At 55.7% G+C, this 22,595-nt stretch overlaps 1 protein-coding gene across 1 annotated transcript in view; it reads left to right on the top strand.

Annotated features, from left to right (window-relative positions):
* Positions 1 to 21,875, top strand: part of SREBF2 (sterol regulatory element binding transcription factor 2) — a 62,569-nt gene extending 40,694 nt beyond the window's left edge. The window contains exons 11-19 of the mRNA XM_060114245.1: positions 1,355 to 1,524; positions 9,084 to 9,252; positions 10,759 to 10,876; positions 11,710 to 11,819; positions 12,985 to 13,117; positions 15,551 to 15,719; positions 17,835 to 18,020; positions 19,500 to 19,611; positions 20,100 to 21,875. Coding sequence (XP_059970228.1) covers positions 1,355 to 1,524; positions 9,084 to 9,252; positions 10,759 to 10,876; positions 11,710 to 11,819; positions 12,985 to 13,117; positions 15,551 to 15,719; positions 17,835 to 18,020; positions 19,500 to 19,611; positions 20,100 to 20,320 — 1,388 coding nt within the window. The 3' untranslated portion in view covers positions 20,321 to 21,875. The remainder of the gene's footprint in view (positions 1 to 1,354; positions 1,525 to 9,083; positions 9,253 to 10,758; positions 10,877 to 11,709; positions 11,820 to 12,984; positions 13,118 to 15,550; positions 15,720 to 17,834; positions 18,021 to 19,499; positions 19,612 to 20,099) is intronic.
* Positions 21,876 to 22,595: the final 720 nt, after the last annotated feature.

Genomic DNA, 22,595 nt, shown 5'->3' with positions numbered 1-22,595 from the left:
GGTCCCCACACTGCCCTCCGCCTTCCTTCCCTGCAAAGGAGAAAGCCCAGTCGGTGGTGCCTCCCAGGGGAGACCAACGCCTAATGCCTGTGCAGAATGAAGTCTGGGGGCTGATAAAAGACCAGAGAGGCTGGGTGGGGTCGGGAGGCCTGGCTGGGCCACCCCTGAGGCTCAGCAAAGCGAGGCGCCTGCTTGCCTTGGTCACCTCCCTGCGCTGTGGTGAGGACTGAAGCAGGCAGCAGCGTGAAAGCCTCAGAGCCTCGATGGGCCCCGGGGCCTGAGCAAGGGCACTCTGGTCCCCGAGTTCAGGGCCACTGCAGATGAGCTGTACAGCCCTCACGGGAGGGTTAATAAGCCTCTCCTGGCCTTCCATCTCCACCCCATGATGTGTCCACTGTCACGGTTCAGTTGTGTGTCACGTCCCCCCCTTAGAAGGGTGTGCGCTTATATACTGTGGGGTCTTGTTGAATGAAAATAAATTCACATCAGTTTGTTCTTGGGTTTTTGTCTTTTTTTTTTTTTTTTTGCGGTACGCGGGCCTCTCACCACTGTGGCCTGTCCCGTTGCGGAGCACAGGCTCCGGACGCGCAGGCTCAGCGGCCATGGCTCACGGGCCCAGCTGCTCCACGGTATGTGGGATCCTCCCGGACCGGGGCACGAACCCGTGTCCCCTGCATCGGCAGGCGGACTCTCAACCACTGCGCCACCAGGGAAGCCCCGTCTTTAATTTTTTTTTTTTTTTTTTTTTTTTTCTGTACGTGGGCCTCTCACTGTTGTGGCCTCTCCCTTTGCGGAGCACAGGCTCCAGACGCGCAGGCCCAGCGGCCATGGCTCGCGGGCCCAGACGCTCCCGCTCCGCGGCATGTGGGATCCTCCCAGACCGGGGCACGAACCCGCGTCCCCTGCATCAGCAGGCGGACTCTCAACCGCTGCGCCACCAGGGAAGCCCCCCGTCTTTAATTTTTATAACCTTTCTTGCAACATTTGGAGACACAGGATTGTGTTAGCAGGACGTGGCCATGCTGTTGATGCCGTTTTGGAAAGCGTTGCAGTTCTCACCTCTGAGTCCTGTTCACCGGCCTGCAGTCACAGCCACTCCCCATTACACAGGGCTAGGGCTGTGGGCCAGGCCTGTGACCTGTGTTTTCTCTTGTCCCCAACAACCTGTGAGGCAGAAAGGAGCACACCGCTACTAAGTCACAGAGCCTGGCACCCCATCCAGGACCGTCTGATCACCGAGCTCACAGGCTTTCTCCTCTGGTTCTGCTATTGCTCTGATTGTGCTTGAGAAAGCAGGAAAAAGCTTGGGTTGAGGGAATCTGTCAACAGTCGTTGTCCGTTTCTGCCGCCATAGGCAAGCTTCCTGTGGGGTCCGCCTGTTCAGATGTACACATGGCTTTGTGCGCTGTGAACCTGGCTGAATGTGCAGAGGAGAAAATCCCCCCGAGCACGCTGGTCGAGATCCATCTCACGGCCGCCATGGGGCTCAAGACCCAGTGTGGAGGCAAGCTGGGCTTCCTGGCGGTAAGTGTCCTTCAGTTCCCTTCTGTGGACCTTTGCTGAGTGCCTTTCCCAGCCAGGAGCCAAGATGTGAACATAGGTGTGCCCCCCACCCACCCCACCCCCCCACCCCCCGGCCGCGGCCGACCACCTAGAGGGGTAGACATTCATTCAGTGGGTCATTCCACAAATAGTTAGGGCAGTGAACACAACAGATGAAATTCCTCCCTTACAAGTGTAACAAGGCATTTTAGTGCCCTGAGGTGAGAAGATTGATTCAGTGATAAGAGCGACCTGTATTCAGGGGTTAATATATGACTCTTCTGCTTGGAATCTTCTGGTTGTGTCTCCTGGTTCTTTTATTCACTCAGAAGTATTCTATTTGGTACCTTGTGTTGATCACGGCACTGTGGGTCGGTCCAGAAGTGGAAAACAATGTCTGTCTTGTGAGGAGCTCAGGTCAGATTCTGGGTTGGGAACTGGGGTTTCAGGCGCCTCCAGTGAGCCTGACACAGGACCAGCCTCAGGAATTCACAGCTGGATAATTCACAGCCCTTGTTACCAGCCAGTTCCCAGCCTCTGCTGACCTCAGGCTTCCTCTTACTGCAGCAGACATAGGCACGTTTCATTCAATGTCTACTTTGGGTAGGCTGACGAACACATCCGCTGTTCCGGAAAAGAATGATCACATCCCCCCCGCCCCACCGTCCGTTTCCACATCTCATTAATAACGCTGATGAGCTGAGAATGAGCAGGAACGTGCCCTGTGGTGACACTGATACGTTTCTTGAAGTGTGTCACCGTAATCTGGGTGATGAAGGGCACAGGAGAGCCCAGTGTACTTTCTGTGTCTCAACCCTGTTTCCAAGACCCAAATAAGACGTTCATTCAGCAAACGTGACTGAGTCCCTGCTCTAGGCCAGGCACTTCCCAGGGAGGACGTGCAGTGGCCAGAAGGACATTCGCCCCGCCTGGGGGAGCACATGGTCTGTCAGGGAAACCAGACCAGGACCAGGCCTTCGGGGCAGTAGATGAGTGTGAGGGTGGGGCTAATCTGGCTGCCCAGAGAGCACACTGGGCTCCCGACCCCATCTTAGAGGAAGTCAAGATGGGCTTTCTGGGCAAAGTGAATCTAGGCTGAGAGCAGTCCTAGTGCTCTGGGCCAATGTCGTTACATTTGTAACTTCTCTGCCCCCCAGAAGTATTTTGAAGGCATTAATTTTATGGAAATACAACATACATACAGGAAAATATGCACATTTTAACTTAACAGCTATTTTCACAAAGTGAACTTACGCATGTAAACAACCACCCAGATCAAGAAGTGGTACATTCCCATCACCCCCAAAGCCTCCTGCAGGCCTTCACTCAAGCTGCCCCCCACAGAGGTAACCATCATTCTGATTTCTGTCACCGTAATTTAACCCACCTGTTGTTTGTTGCTCCTATAAACCTTTTATTGAAGTACAATATACATGTAGAAAAGTACACAAATTATAAATACACAGGTCAGGGACTTCCCTGGTGGTCCAGTGGCTAGGACTCTGCGCTCCCAATGCAGGGGGGCCCGGGTTTGATTCCTGGTCAGGGAACTAGATCCCACACGCCGCAACTAAAAAAGATCCCACATGCTGCAACTAAAGATCCCGCATGCCGCAACTAAAGATCCCGCATGCCGCAATGAAGATCCTGTGTGCCGCAACTAAGTACTTATTTGGCACAGCCAAATAACTAATAAATAAATAAGAAAATATTTAAAAAATAATATTAATAAATAAGTAAATAAATAAATACACAGGTCAGTGACTTCACAAAATGAACACACTCTTATAACCAGCAGACAGATCAAGAAACAGAACATGACCAAGATCCCAGAAGCCCACCTTGGGCCCCTTGCAGTCAGCAAACTGCCCCTCCCCTCAAGCCCTCCAGCCAGGTGACCACCATCCCCATGAAGGGAGAGTCACACATATGTCCTGACAGATTCCCTCAACCCAGACATATGTCTGGCTGTCTTCGCTCAGTGTCATGTGTAAGGTTCATTTATGTTGCATGTACTTACAGATTGCCCATTCTCATTACGTTATAGCTGTCCATTGTATGACTAGACGCTTATAAATGGACTTTTGGGTTGTTTCCTGTTTTTGGTTATTGTGAATAGTGCTGCTGTGAACATCCCTGTTCATCTTTCAGTGAACATGTGGCTGCGTTTCTGGGATGACACTGCTAGGTCAGAGGGTATGCACATGTTCAGCTTCAGTAGACACTGCCTGACAGTTTTCCAAAGTGGATGTACCAATTTTCACCTCACCAACAGTGGAAAGAGTTCCAGTTCTGCACCCTCACCAACCACGTGACCGTGTTGTTTTTTTAGCCCTGCTGGTGGTATCTCATAGTTTTCATTTGCAATTCCCAGGTGATGAAAGATGTTGAGCACCTTTTCATTGGCCATTTGGATAGTTTGTTGGCCATTTGGACAGTCTCTTTTGTGAAAACCGTGTTCAAGTCTTTTACCTGTTTTTTATTTGTGACGTCTTTCTTTCTGTTGGTTTGAGGAGTTCTTTATTCTGGCTACGATCCTTTGTTGGATATGTGCTTTGCATATATCGTTTCTCTCTGTGACTTGCCTGTTCTCTCTCTCAGTGGTGTTGATTGATGAGCACAAGTTCTTTTTTCTTTTTGGCTGTGTTGGGTCTTTGTTGCTGTGCGCGGGCTTTCTCTAGTTGCGGTGAGCAGGGTCTACTCTCTTCGTTGCGGTGCACAGGCTTCTCATTGCGGTGGCTTCTCGTTGTGGAGCATGGGCTCTAGGTGCGTGGGCTTCAGTAGTTGTGGCACGAGGGCTCAGTAGCTGTGGCTCACGGGCTCTAGTGCGCAGGCTCAGTAGTTGTGGCGCACGGGCTTAGTTGCTCCGCGGCATGTGGGATCTTCCCGGACCAGGGCTCACATGCCTGTCCCCTGCATTGGCAGGCAGATTCTTAACCACTGCACCACCAGAGAAGTCCGAGCATAAGTTCTTAATGTTCGTGAAATCCAGATTATTCGTCTTTTCCTTAGCAATTAGACATTTTATGTCCTGTTTAATATATCTTTATTCTACCCCAATGTCATGAAGATACTCTATGGTATCTGCTGGTCACTTTATTTTCAAATGTTCACACATAGGTATGTAATCCACTTGGAACTGATTTTTGTATGAGTTGGAGGTAGGGGTGCAAGATCGACTTTTTTTCATATGTATTATCTCCCAACCCCAGAATCTGTTGTTAAAATGACTGCCCTTTCCGCACTGCACCCAGGGGCACCTTTTGCGTAAATTAAATGTCCACGTGTGATGAGTCTCCTTCTGGACGCTCTAGTCAGTTCCATTGCACCAACACCACACACCCCTAATGGCCAAGCCCTCGAATACGTCTTGATATCTGGAAGGGTCAGTCCTCTGGCTTTAGTGACTAGTGTTTGCTCTTTACCTTGCCATATACATTTTAGGATCATCCCAGAAATCCCAGAAATCCCACTGGGGTTTTGATTGTCTTTGTTGCTAAGACACAGCTGTTCTTTAATGGGCTACTCAGCCCATTTGAGGAAGGCATGTGTGTAACAGCTGAGGATCAGAAAAATGGTTCCCTAATGAGTGTCCCCCCACCCCAAAAATATTGGGTATGCCTAACAAGCAGTGAGCAGTTTAATGTGCATTTCCTCAGTTTTCTTCCTGCACGTCAGAACATATATGCATTATAATTTATTTAATGTGATCATATCAGAAACCCTGTTTTGCCACTTGCTTTTTTCAACCAGATTATAAGTCTTGGGACTCTTTCCTTGTTGCCTCCTATTCCACAGAGGTACTTGCCGCTCCAGCATGTATAAATACTGTCCTTGATGGAGCCAGTGTGCCGCTGCTAGATGTTTGAGTTGTTTCCAGCATTTGCAGTTAGAAACAGTGCTGCAGGGAGTACCCTCACCCGCTTGTACAATACCTCTTCAGGTTAAGTGTAGAGGTGGTGATGCTGGGTCAAAGAGCATCAATATTTGGAAAATCAGTGGTATCGCCAAGTGTGCATTTTCAGTAAGGTGGGAAAAGGAGAAGAACCAGTCTCTAGGAAAGTAGCTGCCCCTCTCATCTGTTTGCTTCTCTTGGAAGGGGAATGAGAGACCCAGATAGTACTTTCTTAAATAGGAAGAAGCTTTGAATTTGGTGGAATGTATTTAGCCAGCAAATGAGTCAGGCATTGGGGGTCACGCAGAGGGCTGGCCTCCGTGAAAGTGGTGTAGACCAGAGGTTGCCAAGCTTTCTTGGTTCACGGCACCCTTTGTGCCTCAGTAAGTTTTTCATGGTTTCCTTGGGCTAAAGGAAATACCTAACAGTTCTGTTTGTTAATTAGGTGCAAACATCTTAATAGATATTTGTCTTAACAACTTAGTGGCCACTTGGAAAAATAATACACAAAACTGAAGGAAGAAATAATGTTTGAGTTCTATTCTTAATAACCATAGATACTTACTAATGGGATGTGTGTGCCTGCTGCATGTGCCTTCTCAGACTTTGAAATCAGGCTGGACGCCACCACCTTCACTTCCTGTCCCACACCAGCTTTCACGCCGCACTTGCTTTTTATTACAACAGCCTCCAAAAACTCAGCTTCCCAAAGATGATACTACCCAGAGGACGGTCATGCAGTCTCACATTGAGACCGAACTGCCTCCATCTAGCAGTTTACATGGTGTCCGATTCATGTTGAGCATTGCTGTGTTTCCCCCCAAAGTGTGAAATATCCAGTGGCACCCCTGTGAGTTTGCTGCGGTGCTTTGGGGTGCCTTCGCACACAATTTGAGAACCACCGAGTCGGACTGGAGTGGGACGACGTAACCTGGAGTTGGAACTGGCGCAGGGGAACAGGGTGGCCCTCAGGATCCAAACAGTTCTGAGTCTCCTGCCACAGCCACTCAATTCAGCAATTAGCAGATGAGTTATGGCAGTGAGGTTGCTCCTCAGCCCCAGCTTGAGTGAATTCTGGTGTCTGTAAAATTTAGGAAAATGATCATGGGGTGGTAATACCAAGAAAATTAAAAGAGCAACAGAAGTGGGCTTCCCCAGTGGCGCAATGGTTAAGAATCCGCCTGCCAATGCAGGGGACACGGGTTCAAGCCCTGGTCCAGGAAGATCCCACATGCCGTGGAGCAACTAAGCCCGTGCGCCACAACTACTGAGCCTGCTCTCTAGAGCCCATGAGCCACAACTACTGAGCCCGCGTGCCACAACTACTGAAGCCTGTGCACCTAGAGCCTGTGCTCTGCAATAAGAGAGGTGACCGCAATGAGAAGCCTGCACACCACAATGAAGAGTAGCCCCTGCTCGCCGCAACTAGAGAGGAAGCCCACACACAGCAACAAAGACCCAACGCAGCCATAAATAAATAAATGAATTTATTTTAAAAAATGAGCAACAGAAGTTATTTTCTCAGTTTCCCTTCTAGAAGCCATACCGTGGATGACTATCCCAGGATTTATATTTCTTATTAATTCAAACCACTAAACTGGAGCTCCCTCTCCTGCTGAGATGTGTTATAACTAAAGTTTTTCTTTTCTAAGAGTTAAGCTTAAAAATGTATTTTAATGATTTTCTAAATCGCTTCTCTGGGTTCCTCTTGCAATATCACCTAACCAGGCTTTGTTTCTGCTTCTGTTGGTGATGCTTGGGCCCTTCTTAGGGATCAGTGGTCCTAGATTTCCCCTGGAGCAGCCATCAGGCTCCTTTGCTTATCAGGTATGTGCTCGCTGGGGGCAACCGTTAGGAGGTTCGCAGTCTTCAAAGGGCCTGGAATTACCACCAAACCACCCCCAACCTCTGTCGCCTTCAGGCTCCTCAGCTGCTGTTCTCTGACCATTGCAGTTACAAGCTCACATCCAGTGAGGGCTTTGTTGAGGGTCAGGAGAAGGTCATAGAATTCTCTACGTTTGCTCTCCAGTCCCCTTTTTAAAGTATGGTGGTCAGCAAAGAGGAGGAAAGGCCATTAGTGCTGCCGGCCCTGTGATTAGAGATTTAAGTGACATGCCCCTCCTGGTCCTGTGAGTGCCGTGATAACATTAGAGAACAGTTTGGCCGGGTCCTTTTCTTCTGGATTTAGGCAGCTGTCTCCAGGTTCCCCCGAGAAAGCCAGCCTCCTTGGTCCATGTTTCTTGAGTGGTACTTTGGCAGAGCTATTTCTGACCCTGGCCTTCAAGTCTTCTGAGGCCAGCACATTAGCTGATGGCTGCTCAGAGCCCAGTAAAGGTCAGAACCATCAGACTGAACCAGACAAGGAGGTGGCTACCTTCATTGTGGAGGTGAGGGCTGCAGTGTGAAGGTTGAGGTCCACTGCCTGGCCCAGCAGCCTCTCCTCCTCTGGGCTCCCTGCATCTCATGCTTCTCTCTCCCTCCATCCTTCTCTGCTGAGCTTCTCATTCAGATTGGCCTGTATCGAGTGGGGTTTTTTTTTTGTTTGTTTGTTTGTTTTTTGCAGTACGCGGGCCTCTCACTGTTGTGGCCTCTCCCGTTGCGGAGCACAGGCTCCGGACGCGCAGGCTTAGCAGCCATGGCTCACGGGCCCAGCTGCTCCGCGGCATGTGGGATCTTCCCGGACCGGGGCATGAACCCGTGTCCCCTGCATCGGCAGGCGGACTCTAAACCACTGCGCCACCAGGGAAGCCCTCGAGTGGTTTTTATGGGTTGGAAAACATGGGTTTTAGAATAAAGATATCCTTACTCAAAAAATGACACAATTTCTGAAAACATGGATAGACAGCATCGTCCCTACAATTCTTATTCCTGGGGCCCTGGAGTGATGTTATCCTGTGGGCAGAAGAGGGGAAACTGGGGCACTGGCTCTTTGAATTGTCCAGCAAAGAGGCTTTCAGGTCTTTTCCTCACTAGACCGGTGTTCACGTCAAGGACTCATCCAGGGATGGCAGGGGGTTCTCTTTAGGGGGCTGGATGAGTCTCAGGGCTGCCCTTTCACTCCAGTGCTTTCTAGAGTGACAGTGATGGTAAATAACAGTCACTGACCAGTTGCTGGGTGCCTGTTCTAAACTCTTCACACTCAGAGGTAAAAGAGATGAAAATTAGTCAAAGCAGAATACGGTTTTGCCTTAAAAATACTCTGAAAGATATGTAATTAAAATGACAGATGAGAAAAAGTCCTAGGATCCAGGGAGCCACCTGGCTGGGGTGCAGCGCCATTGACGGGGCTGAGGGCTAAAGTGCCGCGAGGGGCCTGGGAGAGCCCTCCTCAGCTCTGCAGTTGAATGCCAGCACAGCCCAGAACAAGATTTGAGTCGGGTTAGACAGACCCAGCAGGACAGGGTGCAGCCAGGCCCCCGTGGGTGCCTTGAGGCCCCACCCCTGTCCAGCTGGAGCTTGTACACGGTCATCGAGCCCGGCAGGCTCCGCCGGGGCCATGGCCCTGGTTTCAGTGAGGGTATTTCCTTCCAGGTATGTGAGTGCCCCGTCCCTCCTGCTGACCTCCCTTCCCCAGTCTGCCTCCACCATGTTGGTGCAGCCAGCGTTCTGCCACCCTGCTGTCACCGTGGTCCTTGTCCTTCCACAGAGCTACTTCCTCAATCGCGCCCAGAGCCTGTGTGGCCCCGAGCGCAGCGCTGTTCCCGACTCGCTGCGCTGGCTCTGCCACCCACTGGGCCAGAAGTTTTTCATGGAGCGGAGCTGGTCCGTGAAGTCAGCTGCCAAGGAGAGTCTGTACTGTGCCCAGAGGAACCCAGGTGAGAGCACCTGCGCAGCTTTGAGAGCCACCGGTACTGCAGGGTGGCTACACTCCAGACACATGGGGACACAGGATGCCTCAGCCATGTTTTCCTTAAACTCAGGGAGGTCATGAGCCTGGTCAGCAGCTAAGCTGGGTTTGCAGCTCGCCTCTCTCTGACATGCAGAGCCCGTGGTCCTGACATCAGTCACACCGCCACACGTTACTAATGGTGATTGAGCACCAGCTGGAATCTTGCCCTTGTTCTGGGCGCTTTGGAGACTCAGAGGATGTGTGGAGTTGCTGTTTGCTGGCCCCAATCTCCCGCTCCCCCTGGAAGGCAGACAGACATAGACGGAGCAGTTAGGGAACAACAGGCGACAGACGGTCATCAAGTGCTTAGAGTGGTGGCAGGGACAGGGCTCCAGGCGTCGGGAGGAGATGCTGGCTTGCTGTCCCCGGTGTCTGACAATGATTGGAGTCCCCTCGCCCGGCCTCGGAGCAGGAGAGGCTGTTCGGGTTGGCTCAGACTTGAGCAGCCGTGGCTTTCTGCTTTCTGCGCTTTTCCTCTCTCTGAACTGGGAGTCTGGGGCGAGTCAGACATGTCCTGCAGGTACAGGGGTGTGTGTCAAACATTTTGTGGGGGAGGGAGGTTCCACCGTGGTTTCTTTTCAGTAACTTTATGGCTCAAAGGAAGAGTGATGTGCAACACCAGAAAGTAAGGATGAAAGCAGAAGCGATCGTAAATCTCAGCTGCGTCGCCAGGCTGCTCTGTGTGCGCCCTGGACTGCCCTGGCTCTCTCACCTCTGGTGGCTCTGGCTCTAGGCCTTCTCGCCCAGAATGTGTTCATAAGTGTCCTGCCTCCCCGTTCTTGTCAAATTGAAACCCACACGGCTGTGGCGTGTGAGTGAGGGGAAGGCTGGTGACGCCCTGCTTTGGGCCTGCCAGCTGGGGGGCCTGTCAGTGACAGCTGTCACAAGCATTGCAAGGCTTCTTGTTTAATAGGCTCAACCAGACAATTGCTGGCCACAGGCCCCACACAAAGGCTCTGGTAAGCGGGAGCGGGGTTTCCCTAATCCCGCCAGGCGGCAGCCGGCGCCACCATCCCCTCTGCTGGCTGCCCTCCTGAGCCACAGGAGAGGAGGCAGTCCCTGAGACGTGCACAGGTGTACTGTCCACCTTCCCACCTCCTGTCTTCTGACAAGGCTTGTGGCCGCCACACGGCTCCCAACCTTGAACGGAAGCACTGGCCGTTACACCAGGAGGCACAGCACTCCTCACACGCCCCCCGGAGCCAGTCCAGGACCCGCGTAGTCTTGGGCTTGCCAACCCTCCCAGCCCGCATCCCCACCTTCTGGCTGTTTAACAAGCAGTTCTGGGGTCTGTTGAGGACGTTTGGCCCCATTCGGAGGGGTTAGCTGCTCCTTGGGCTCCTCTCCCCACCCTCTATTTTCTCTGTAAGGCAGAATGAGCCCATAAGTGAGACCCACTTACCCCTCCTCCTGGCTTCCTCCTCTTCTTCAGCTGACCCCATCGCCCAGGTGCACCAGGCCTTCTGCAGGAACCTGCTGGAGCGAGCGGTGGAGTCCTTGGTGAAACCTCAGGCCAAGAAGAAAGCTGCAGACCCTGAAGAGGAGAGCAGGTGCTGACCCCAGGAGGGGCCCCCGCCTCGGGCTGCCTGCCCGGGAAGTGCAGAGGCGGCCGTGAGGCCTAGAAGGAAACAAGCCCTAGTGTAGGGTCAAGAGGGAAATCCAGTGATCCCTTCATGTTTATTGCTTGAACCTGGCAGCCCCATGAGAGCCCTCTGTGGGCTCTGACCTGGCCCCTTTGCCTCTTACTGCCAGACCAAGTGTATTACTTTCCACCTTTTTCTCCTTTTTACCCATCCCTTCACCAAGTGGAGTCAGTTCTTGGAGCAGTCAGGGATTTGATTCTTTTGCTTTGCTCTTTGCCAGGGGAAGGGTGGCCTGTGGAGGGTGTGGAATGGAACGTGGGGAGCTCGGCAGGAGGCAGGCGCTCGGGCCCAGACACCTTGTGGGACCCCGACCTGTGTTGAGTGTGTCAGTGTCTTATTCTTACAGAGTTATTGAGCGCAGTCTTTCCTTCACAGAGTCAGACCTGAGAGGCAGACGGGCCAGGGTCACTCTGGTTCACGGGCCAGGTCCTGACTGGAGTGCACCTGAGCGGAGAGGGGAGGGCGGTCCTACCTGGGAGGTCAGAACACCTCTGGGCAGAGACGACAGTTGAATTGGGTCTTGAAGGGCGAGGGATGCAAGAGAAAGCTGGCTCTCCCGGCAGAGGGGAGAGTGTCAGGACTGGTGTCAGGGCAGCCTGGGGAGAGTGTGAGTGGTGTGAGAGGCAGAGCTCGGGGCGCCGGACGAAGTGGGTCTCAGAGCTGGGGGCTGACCAGCCAGGCCGTGAGCGTGGTCCTTGTGTACATTCTGATGTGTGTGGGACCCTTTCTTTTCTTTCTAGTGAATTCTCCAGTGCTCTGGAGTACCTGAAACTACTTAATTCTTTTGTGGACTCTGTGGGGATTGTGACCGCCCCCTTCTCCAGCAGCTGCGTGCTCAAGTCAGCCCTTGGTAAGCATCTTGTGGGGCAGCTCCGCAGGCCTCAGGTTGCTTGATTCAGTCCTTCACAGCCCTTGTGTCCCAGGGTCCAGGGTTAGTTATGAGTCTGCACTCGAGAATCTTCTCTGGATCTGAGGTGTGTATCTGCAACCCCCTTGTAGCCCTCATGCACAGTTCCCCCGTGCTGGACAGTGTTTTGGGGGCAGGAGATCATGATTCTCCTAGAAGTGTGACAACGAGTGAGTCGGTGTCCTCCCTGGGCCCTGGATGGGTGGGGCAGGTCAGGAATTCTCCCAAACGCTCAGAACGGGCAGCAAGTGGTCCCGGCACCGGGAGCTGGGGAGGGGCTCACCTTTCAATACACAGTGGTCCCCGGGGCTGCTCTTGGGTCTGACACTCTGCCAAAGAGGTCTTTCATCCAGGCATCTATATTGCCACAGTACCCATCGCCTTGGGTGGCACAGCACAATCAGCGACTGAATTGGCACCAGGACATTCTTTGCTTCTGTCTCTAAACTGCCATCTGGGTGATGGCACACGAGCTGTCACCTCTTGCGCTTCTGAGGCTGCTGGGGGACAGCGATGTGGAGCTCCCTTCTGGCCACTCTCCCTAGAGAGAGAAGGATCCCAGAGAAGCAGCCGCCCTGTCATGACCACTGACCTCGTGGCCTGTCTTTATTTCAGAGTTTAGAAAAGAACATATTCTTAGGCCTTTCATCATACAGGTCCACTGAGAAAACTTAGCCTCAGAGAGGAAAACACTAAAAAGATTCTAACCTGAGCCTGTTACTACAAATACTTTGGAAACACCACTTTTCACAACTGTTGGAAGTTTAGGTTGTTTCCAGCTTTTTATTTAAAAATAACATCACAGTGAACATCTTCGTTGAGACTTTTTTCTCTATTTAGGCCAATTTCTTTGTGATGGATTGCCAAAAAAAATGGGATTACTAGGTTAATAGGAGTGAACATTTTTAAGGCTGTTAATACAGATTGCCAAATGTGTTCTGAGATGGTGCTGGTTGGTGCTCCCACCAGAATCGTGTGAGAGGGCAGCCCACAGGCCCCAGCCCGTCGCCAGGAGGGAGAGATGGCACGAACGATGGGAACCCGGTGTAGCCAGCAGGCTCTGGTTTCTGTGGGTGCTGGAGCAGCATTTGGTTCTGTTCACCTCTAGGTCCAGACGTTGTCTGTCGGTGGTGGACGTCCGCGATCACCATGGCCATCAGCTGGCTCCAGGGAGATGATGCAGCTGTGCGTGCTCACTTTACCGAAGTGGAGCGTGTTCCCAGGGCCCTGGAGGTGACAGAGTGCGTAGCCCCCCTTGACCACTTGCTTGCTTCTCTCCAGGGGAGTCCCCAGCGCCAGCTGTGCCGGGCTCACTGGGTGAGCGGGAGGGAGCAGGTCTGGGTGGCCATCTGGGTGGAGGGTCAGGCAGCCTGGGGACTACGTGACAGATGGAGAGATGAAGTGAGGGGGTGAGGGCACATCTGTCCGTGTGTGTCGCCCCAGCAGCGGTCAGCGCTGCTTCCGGGCCTCCTTGCACAGGCTGACGGGCAGGGAGAGCCGGCAGCCCCCAGCGTCTTCAGAAGCTCCCGGTGGAGCCAGGCAGGGGGCTGATGGCTTACAGCCAGCACCGGCTTGTGAGGGCCCGAGGATCCTTCTCTCACATGCCAGCACTGCATCCAGTTTCCTCTCCGCCGCCCTCCACCCCGCCACCAGCGCTATCGCTAAAAAGGCCTTTAGCACAAGGCATCACTGGAGAGCTTCTGGCAGTCCTCCTGGGGGACTCATGCCTGATTCTTGGGGGCATTTGGCCCATAGTGACAAGCAGCCTGCCGATATCCTGGCTGCTTCTGACTGGATCTGAGTGTCCCTGACATCTTCTGCCATTCGAGAGAAATTGTAAAATGCTCCGAGACAGAAAGGCCTCACTGCGTCTTTCCTCAGAGCCAAGGCTGAGCAGATGCTTAACCAGGAGAGCGGGAGGGGGCTGAGGAAAGCAGGCTGAGGCGGGTTCCCTGAAGTCGGTCTGACACTCCAAGTTCATTGAAGTAACCCATTTTTAAGCACCCCGACCAGTGAGCAACCACCCTGTGTGTGTTTTCTCCCAGCCAACGCACCTGAGGGAACTGAGGGTCGGCGGGTAAATCATCTAAAGCCACCTCACTTCTAAGAACAGAGCCCCAGTGTGCAGCTAAGACCCCCAGCAGGCGTTCCTTCCCCCGAACTCAGTCACTCCGGGGTCCCTTTGCTCTTCAGGGATGATGATGCTGTGGGACCCCCTCCCCCAATCCCAGCCTCCCCACTGTCTCCCTGACCTGCTCTATGAAACGAGGCTAAGTTTCTCCAGAGAGTTGAACACCTGGCTTCTGGGGCAATGGCCGTTAGAGAACAGGTGCAGATAATGGGACCAGTACTGTATGTCACCACAGGTAGCAGCGAGTGGTATCGTGGCTACTCTACAGATGAGGAAACTGAGGCACCGATTGTTTGAATGACCATCTTAGGCGGCTTCTTAGTGGCAGTCCTGGTGGTTGAGCCTGCGTCTCTGATCCCTTCCTGTCGGCCACGAGCCGCATTCTGGGTCTCCTGTACCCCTTCCATGATTCCGTCATTCCTTCTGCGAATACTTAGCCGAGAGCGTCCTCGGTGTCGGCTGCTTTCTAGGCTCTGGGAGGCGGCAGTGAACAGGACAGCAAGTTATAGCCGTAAGTGAATAGACGTGGCCGTCCTGCTCGGCGCCTTCCTGTAGGAGCTGTTGCCTTTGCCTGTGCCTGTGCCAGGCCAGTCTCGGCTCCTGTGAAGCAGCCGGCGCATCGCTGGGAGGGGTTCCGGGCCAGAGGCCGGTCAGCCTCCGGGAGTTCGCACAGCGCCTGGTGAGGGAAGGAGGCGCATAACTGGGGGCGCCAGGGGGCCTGACCCGGGGGGCAGCCAGAGGAGGCTTGTAGGGGGCAGGACAGGAGAAGGCGGACCAGAGGGCCGGGCAGGTGGAACAAGTCTCAGGAGACAAGTGGGAAATGGTGAGAAAGGGTATTCCAGGCAGAGGCACCCACGTCAGCAGAGGCAAGGAGTGAGGAGGGGAGAGGGGATAAGTTGCCTGGAGCCTGGAGCAGGGTCAGAGGCAGACGGGAGGCAGGGCCACGGCCAGGCTGAGAAGGGCCTTGTTTAGAGCTTGCTCTCCCTCTGCTCTCCTCACTTCCTCCTCCAGCCGTGCTCATTCATGGATATTCTCACATGTGTCAGACACTCAGGGCCTTTGCATATGCTGCTTCTCTGCCTGGAACCCTTCTTCCTAGAAATCCACACTCCTGCTTCCCCGGTTCCTTCAGGAGTTCCCTCAGGTCCCTTCTGCGCGAGTGTCACCTTTCCAGAGAGGACGTTCTTGACTATGCTTTATAAAATGCCACCCCCTTCCTCTGCTTGACTTTCCTTCATGGCACGGGCACCACCTGGCATTACGCAGTCAGCATCTAATGCATTTACTATCCGACTCCTTCACTAGGAAATGAACGCCGTCAACCTTCCTTGAATGAGGAAGGTGCTTAGGGGTGGGAAGCCTCCCTCACTCAGAGCTGGCATTTCCGTTCTGGAGCTGGGGATCTGGAACCATTATGGCAGCATTTGGTTTAACAGACAGACCCACGTGTCACAGCAGCAGTCGTCTCCGGCTTGGGCTCCCCCTTCATTCTCCGCAGGCGACGTGCACTGACCTCCTGCCTCTCGCCTCTCTCACCGCCCAGGAGCCCCCTGGTGAAGGCCGTCTTCCACACCTGCAGAGCTATGCACGCCTCACTCTCCGGGAAGGCGGACGGGCAGCAGAGTTCCTTCTGCCACTGCGAGAGGGCCAGTGGCCACCTGTGGAGCAGCCTCAACGTCAGTGGGGCCGCCTGCGACCCAGCCCTCAGCCATGTGAGTGGGGGCTTCTCTGGCCCCTCGGGGAGGTGCTCAGCTCTGCTGGGTAAGAGCGCTCTGACCGGCCTTGAGCCCACCCAGCCCATGAGGCTGTGCGAAAGACAGACCAGGCAAGCAGCCCCCTTTCCCAGAGCATAGCCTGTGGGTCCAGCTGGGTTTCCTTTCAGTACTTGGACGAGCATGTTCCCACCAGAGTCCTGGGTCCTGCGGGCCCACAGCTTGGTCAGCCCCAGGCGAACCTCAGCTGGCCAGGGCTCTGCATTTGCTCCAGGCAGCTTGCCTGACTCCCCAGGCCCCCACGGGCCCCCGCCCCCTCGCATGCACATCCTGAGCCAGCTGAGTGTCCTGGGCACCCCCGTGGCTGGCTTCACACCCTCGAGCGGGCAGCTGTGGTGCATTGTAGTTGCATTGCATGTTCTGGCGGTACCCATGCAATGTTTCCACAGTGCATCACAGAGGCCTGCCCAGCCCTCGAGAGACTTCCAGCCAGGCCTCGTCAGAGGGCTCTGCTCTCCCTCTTGGGTCACAAGGCAGGGCCATCCGGGAGAGGGGAGGGGCGTGCACGCAGCTGAAGGTGAAGCATCATCTGTTCACAGGGAGGAGTGTGGTTTCGCTCCAGAAAGGGAGACAGGTGTGTCCTGGAGGGCCCAGCTCTGAGCCCCTCACTGGGGTTTGCTCTGGCACTTCTGGCTGGAGGTCATCAGTGGCCCCGGACCCTGGGGTGAACCCAGGACAGCAGCCAGCCCTACAGGACAGGCAGTGTGCCTACAGGGCCCAAGACCAAAGGCTCGAGGGGGAGCCACAGCTCGCTTTGTGCGATTCCTCTGCTGGTGTCCAGTACTGTTTATCTTCATGAGAGAACTAGACTGTCTCAGCTTAGTTTGGGGAAGGAGAGAGAGGCTGCGGGCACCCTTGGGATTGGGGTTCCTGTGTGGGAGAATGGGCCTAGAAGAAGGGAACTCCACAGAAGCTGGCCTCCCCCGGGGGCAGAATTCAGCCCCAGGCTGCTACCCCACCTCTTAGAAGTGCCACCTATGAGGAGAAAGACCTCATCCATGTCCCCCCCCCAAAGCTGTCAGCAGCCAAAAAACACTGTGGCCAAGGGTCAGGCAACGTGCAGGTTCAAGGCAGGGTCCGGGGTCCGGGGCAGCACTGTGAGCTCCCCAGGTCCAGCACCCTGGAGAAGGGGAAAGCCAGACTGGACAAGATGAGGAATGGCCTGGGGGAGTCCGTCAGAGCCTGAGGGCCGCATGTGATCCATCTCGAGAAGCCCTGCTCCCTGGTGCTGAGGGTCCTCTGGAGCAAGGCAGGTGGCCTGGCCTTGTTGGTGCCTGGCGGCATCTGTGCTTATGGGCGCCAGTGTGGGCTGAGGCCAGTGCTTCTGAGGCCGGGCGTGGTGCCTCCACGCAGTGCTCTCGTGTGACGCTCGCTGCAGCCCTGAGGTGCCCGTTTTGTGGGTGAGGAAACTGAGGCTCAGAGGTTTGGTCATATGTCAGGGTAGATCTGGGTCAGTGGATCCAAACCCAAGCATTCAGCTGCTCTGTGGCTCTGCCTTCTTGGGCTCCTGTCTCCCCGACTCCAGAGGCCACTTGGGCCGGGCCTTGGTTGCCCTCTGTTGAAGCGAGCCTCTTCCCCCTGGTCCTCCATCTCCAGGCTGTGCTGCCACTTCAGGCTTTTGGATTCCACTGGAAGGATGGGGCCGAGGCACCTTTTGAGTATCTCAGCCTCCCAGCCAGCCATGGGAGGACTCCTGTGAGGTGGGAGGGACCTGCGGCTTCCTATTAGACCCGTGACGGTTATTCCTGTCCTCGCCACTTGTGTCCCCTCACGAGCCTGCAGCCTCTCTCTGAGCCTTGGCTTCCTCACCCGCAAGATGGGAGAACAGATCTACCGCCTGGGGCCGTGGAAAGGACTAGATGCCGTGAGCTTAAGTTCACTCTCCAGCTGTTCTCTTGCTCCCTGTGGGGTGTTTTCCAGGCTCCCCCGTCTGGGGCTCCACCCTTTGTCCCGGAGCTGCCGGGTGTCAGGCGGGAGAGGGCCTGGTGGGTGCCGGGATCCTTGTCCCAGGAATCGGCCAGTCACCTGTCTCCTCCTTCATGGCCCACCCTGCAGGTGGTCCAGCTGCTGACCTGTGACCTGCTCCTGTCGCTGCGGACAGCACTCTGGCAGAAACAAGCAGGAGCCAGCCAGGCCCTGGGTGAGACCTACCACGCATCGGGCGCTGAGCTGGCTGGCTTCCAGCGGGACCTGGGCAGTCTGCGCAGGCTGGCACATAGCTTCCGCCCGGCGTATCGCAAGGTGAGGCCCGGCCTGCTGCCGGGGGAGGGCAGAACCCAGCACAGCACTGGCCTGGGGTCGTGGAGTCGGCCTCCTGAGGTCAGCTGAGCTGTCAGGCACTGGGCTGGGTGCCATGTATCCCTTTGTTTGGCTCATGTTGGTGGAGTACTTGCTGTGTGCCCAGCCCTGGAGTGTGGTGGTGAGCAGGCCACACAGCTGCAGACAGAGGACAACACAGATTGTGCCTCACCAGTTAAACTCAGGAATGGGGGGCTCTGGGGGCAGTGGGAGCAAGAAGGGGCTCCCAGCCTGAGCGGAGAGGGGCGGGAAGGCCCCGAGGAAGCTCTCTACTCTGGCTTTCGTAATTGGTGTCAGAGCAGCAGAATGCCCCTAGACATGCCTTTCATTGTTTTTCTGAGCCACTGGGGGCTTTGGTTCTGCTGCCCGACGCCCCACGTAACATCCCCTTGGCGATGGCTACACGGTCTGAGATAAGCCCTGAGGGCAGATGTGTAACTGGGCTTACTGGACGCAAATCATTTCACTGTTTGGTTTATTTTTATTGCTAATTAGGATAATATACTCAGCATGTTCTCGCCGCCTGAATTATTTTCCAGAAATTCAAGTGAGAAGGCCAGAAGTGTGGGGAGGGAAGGGTGCGAAAAAGAAGGGCTCAGGGTGAGGTCGCCCCACCCCAGGGTGCTATGGGGCCCTCGCAGGGTTACGCTGTGGCCCCTGTATGCAGCGAGCCAGGACAGACACGGCAGATGGACTACAGTCATGTGAGAGCCACCCCCCTCGCCGTGGAGAAGAGGAAGTGTGCCCCAGGCACTGTGGCCCCCATCAGAGGCCTCCTCAGAAAAGACTGCCACCTGCCCAAGCCCTTCACCGCCTCCCCCGGTGCCTCCAGGGCAGCACTCCTCACACACTGAGATGTTAAGGTGTAAAAGAACCTTGAGATGTTAAGAAATTAGAGACCTAGGCCTGGCCGCCCCATCCCCAGTGACTCATATTACAGAAGAGCTGCAGACTTCCACCTGGAAACCTCTGGACTCTGTTCCTTTCTGAAGAAACGGGAGGTGCCAGCGCAGCCATCCCCCTGCCCCCTCCTGTCCCTGCCTCACCTCTGTCCTGTTTTCGAGCTGGAGGCAGCCTCCGGCGAAGTGCGGGTCCCCCCAGGCTACTTGTCCTCCAACCCCAGAGGGTGCTTTGGCGCTCCCGGTCAGCCGTAGAGGAAGCAGCCCTTGGCCTCTTCCTCAGCTCGCCGCCGTCTTGCTCCTGCCCCACCAGGTGGCCTGTGCTGTGTTCCCCTTTCCTGCCTGGCTTGTGTCGGGTGAGAGTGAGGACGAGAGAGGTTGCTTTCAAGGGGTGAGCAGGGCAGGGTGTTGTGGAGAGGAGAAGGGGTGCCGTCGGGTGGCGGACGAGATGCTGCAGGGAGAGAGACCTACTGGGGCACAGACAGGTGAGGACCCCCGGCTTGTGTCCCCCTGCACCTCCCAGGTGTTCCTGCATGAAGCCACCGTGCGTCTGATGGCGGGGGCCAGCCCCACCCGTACCCATCAGCTGCTGGAGCACAGCCTGCGACGGCGCACCGCTCAGAACGCCAAGCACGGTGAGCCCCCCAGCACCCGGCGCCAAGGCCTGGGTGGGCCCTGCCTGGGGAGGGGCGGGGAAATGGGGGAGGAGCCCAGCCCTGCCCTGCCCTCAGCATCTGCAGGGTTCTCAGAGGCAGCGCGAGAACCCAGGAAACCCGAGGCTTGATTTCGTGGGTGCCGGGGGAGGGTCCGTGAGGTGCTGTGGGGCTTGGACGGCCTTGGTCGCCTTGTCACGGGTCCAGCCCCGAGTGAGGAGGGGACGGCTGCGGCGTCGCCCCACTGTGGGAGCCGCTGATGGGCCACACCTCGGCCCCGCCTCGGAGTAATAGCCTGCGGCCCCAGCGGGTTCAGCTCATATCCTCTGTGAACTAGGAAGGGCACTGGAACCTCCCTTGCTTGGGGGGCGTGAGGATTAAATAAACCAGCTCACACCGAGCCCTGGGAACAGCACCTGCGTCCTGGCGGGCTCTCATCTCAGCGAGTGCGTGTCTCCTCATTCCCACAGGAGAGGTGGACGCCTGGCCCGGCCAGCGAGAGCGGGCCACCGCCATCCTGCTGGCCTGCCGCCACCTGCCCCTCTCCTTCCTCTCCTCCCCGGGCCAGCGGGCGGTGCTGCTGGCCGAGGCCGCCCGCACCCTGGAGAAGGTGGGCGACCGGCGCTCGTGCAGCGACTGCCAGCAGATGATTGTCAAGCTGGGGGGCGGCACTGCCATCGCTGCCTCCTGACCCCCGGGCTCTGCCCGCCTCGGCCACCACTTCCCTCTGTCCGTGTTCCTCTCCCTCCTCCTCTGCCTCCCAGTCTCCCTCCTCCCTCTGAGAGCTGTGGGATGAGCCGTGGCTTCTGAGCTGTCACCTGCCAAGGCTTTTGGACAACCTCAGGCTAGTGGGCCCCTTGGGCAGAGCCCCTTAAAGCTGCTGTGGATCGATGCCCACAGTCCAGGCCCTAGTGGGCCTGAGAGAGGAAAGTCAGGGCGGGGCGGGAATGGGGGGCACCCTGACTTGGAAGCAGCAGGGGGAGCTCCCAAGCTGCCCGGCCCCACCTCCCGCCCTCCCAAGACACTCTCTCCTGTGAACATCTCTCCCTGCCTTTTCCTGCTTCCTTGTTTTTTATCAGGCTTTCCCTCTGGGGGACTTAGGTCTCTGGGCACCAGAGCGCTTCACCCTTGGCACTGTGCCCAGCACGCCCCCCTTTTTATACGAATGTTTTTATATCAGTGTGCTTGGGGTTGCTGTGATGCAGGGCTAAGTTGCTGTGGCATCTTTCTTTCTCTCCCTGGGTCTGTGTCCCCTCCCCTGTGCCTAACAAAGCCAGTCCATTGTTTTCTCTTTACTACACAGGACAGCCAGGGAAGGAGGGAGCCCAGCCCTTGGGAGGTGGGTGGGAGGTAGGGGGCAGACCTGGGGATGGATGAAATAGTGTCGGCATAATTTTTTAATTTTTTAAAAAATAAACTGTATCTTATTTAAGTGTCCTGTTCCTTCCCACTCCTCCGCCCCCTGGGATGTCAGCCCAACCTTGGGTTAGTCCCAGGGGGGTGGGAAAGATGAAGCCACCCATTAAGGACAGGGGACCAGGGGTCTTCAGTATGGGTTCTCAGCTCCCTGTCATCCCAACTCCTACCTCCGTAGTCTGTTTTTATCCCTAATTCTTGACCTGAAAATAAGCCAGGGTGGAAGGGACCAGACCCCAACCCCTCCCCAGTGACAAGCCCCTTTTCAGGGTGGGCACAGTGTTGCCCAAGGTGGGCACTAGGAATGAAGCCCCCTTCCTTGAGGGGGGTCCTGGAAGGAAAAGTGGTCCCACTTTTCTGGATCCCTTGGCTTGGTGCCTACCCGGAGGCCATTTCTCCTGGGACCTGAGGGCTGCCTGGTATCCCGGGGCCTGCTGGGAGGCTGAGAGGGGCTGCCCTCCCTCTCTCCCTCCCTGTGCTTCTCACCCGCTCAGGCTGGTTGGGGCAGAAAGTGGGCCGGGACCCCAGCACAGATGGGGGTACACACAGCAGGGAGGGGCTCCTCTGATGCCAAGTGCAGGCTGGAACAGCTTGGACCTCACCCACTTTTTCTCTCCTGCCCACCCCCGCCACTGTAATTTATGGCCCCTGCCCACTGGGTGAGCCAGCCTTTGTGTCATGTGTATATACTGTGCCTTTTCTCATTCTTGTTTAGGGGGTGGGGGGTGCTTTTTCACTGAACAGGGGGATACACCTATGGCTTCCTTGATGTGGAATCATTCACTGTGTCCTGGATGTAGGTTATTGAATAAACACAGATTGGTACCACCCAGCGTGAGGCGTGTGAGGGTCTGTGGCACGACCGCTGTGGTGACTGCATGGCTCGGCCTCCAGTGGGTCAGAGACTGAGGATAGCCACTCTGCCAAGAGGCCCCGGGGGGCTTCAATCTGACTGACCTTCCTTGCCTGCCCATGCACCTGGCCCCTTCCTCCCAGTGCTGGCTGCCTGGCACACACTCCAGGGCTGGGACAGACCTGGGATAAAAGGGGTATTGGTGGTGTTGCTGGGGTCAGAGGTCACTGTATACAGGACACAGAGCTGGCTGTTTAGGGGACAGCAGAGTTTTTTGGGATTTGGGGTGCTAAGCCCTTCTGTGTTCACCCCTCAGAGAGGAACCTCTCCCCTATTGCGTGGGCCGCACCTTGGTCTCCCCATCTCCCGGGAGGCAGTGAGCTTCTGAGGATGTGGCCTGCCAGTCACATCCAAGTCCAGCTCCTGTACTTGCCAGCTGGGTCCCCTTGCGGTTGGTGGGGGGTGCGCATCACCTCAGCTTCCACTTCCATGTGTGCAGAATGGGGATGACAGTCTCTGCGTTTGACCAAGTCCCCATAGGCTGTTGGCCAGTTTGAGTGACACAGCATACATGAAGTGCCAGTTTATGGTGAGGGCCTAGTGAGGCTGGTGAGGGGCCGGACCACAGGGAGCGCGGGGATGGGGGAGTGCTGGGCCCTGTGGGGAGGCGGGGTCAGCAGTGCCACGTCGGGATAAG

This window comes from Mesoplodon densirostris, chromosome 11 (assembly GCF_025265405.1).
Source record: "Mesoplodon densirostris isolate mMesDen1 chromosome 11, mMesDen1 primary haplotype, whole genome shotgun sequence".
Lineage (NCBI taxonomy): Eukaryota > Metazoa > Chordata > Mammalia > Artiodactyla > Ziphiidae > Mesoplodon > Mesoplodon densirostris.
This window is presented reverse-complemented; position numbering and strand designations above follow the sequence as displayed.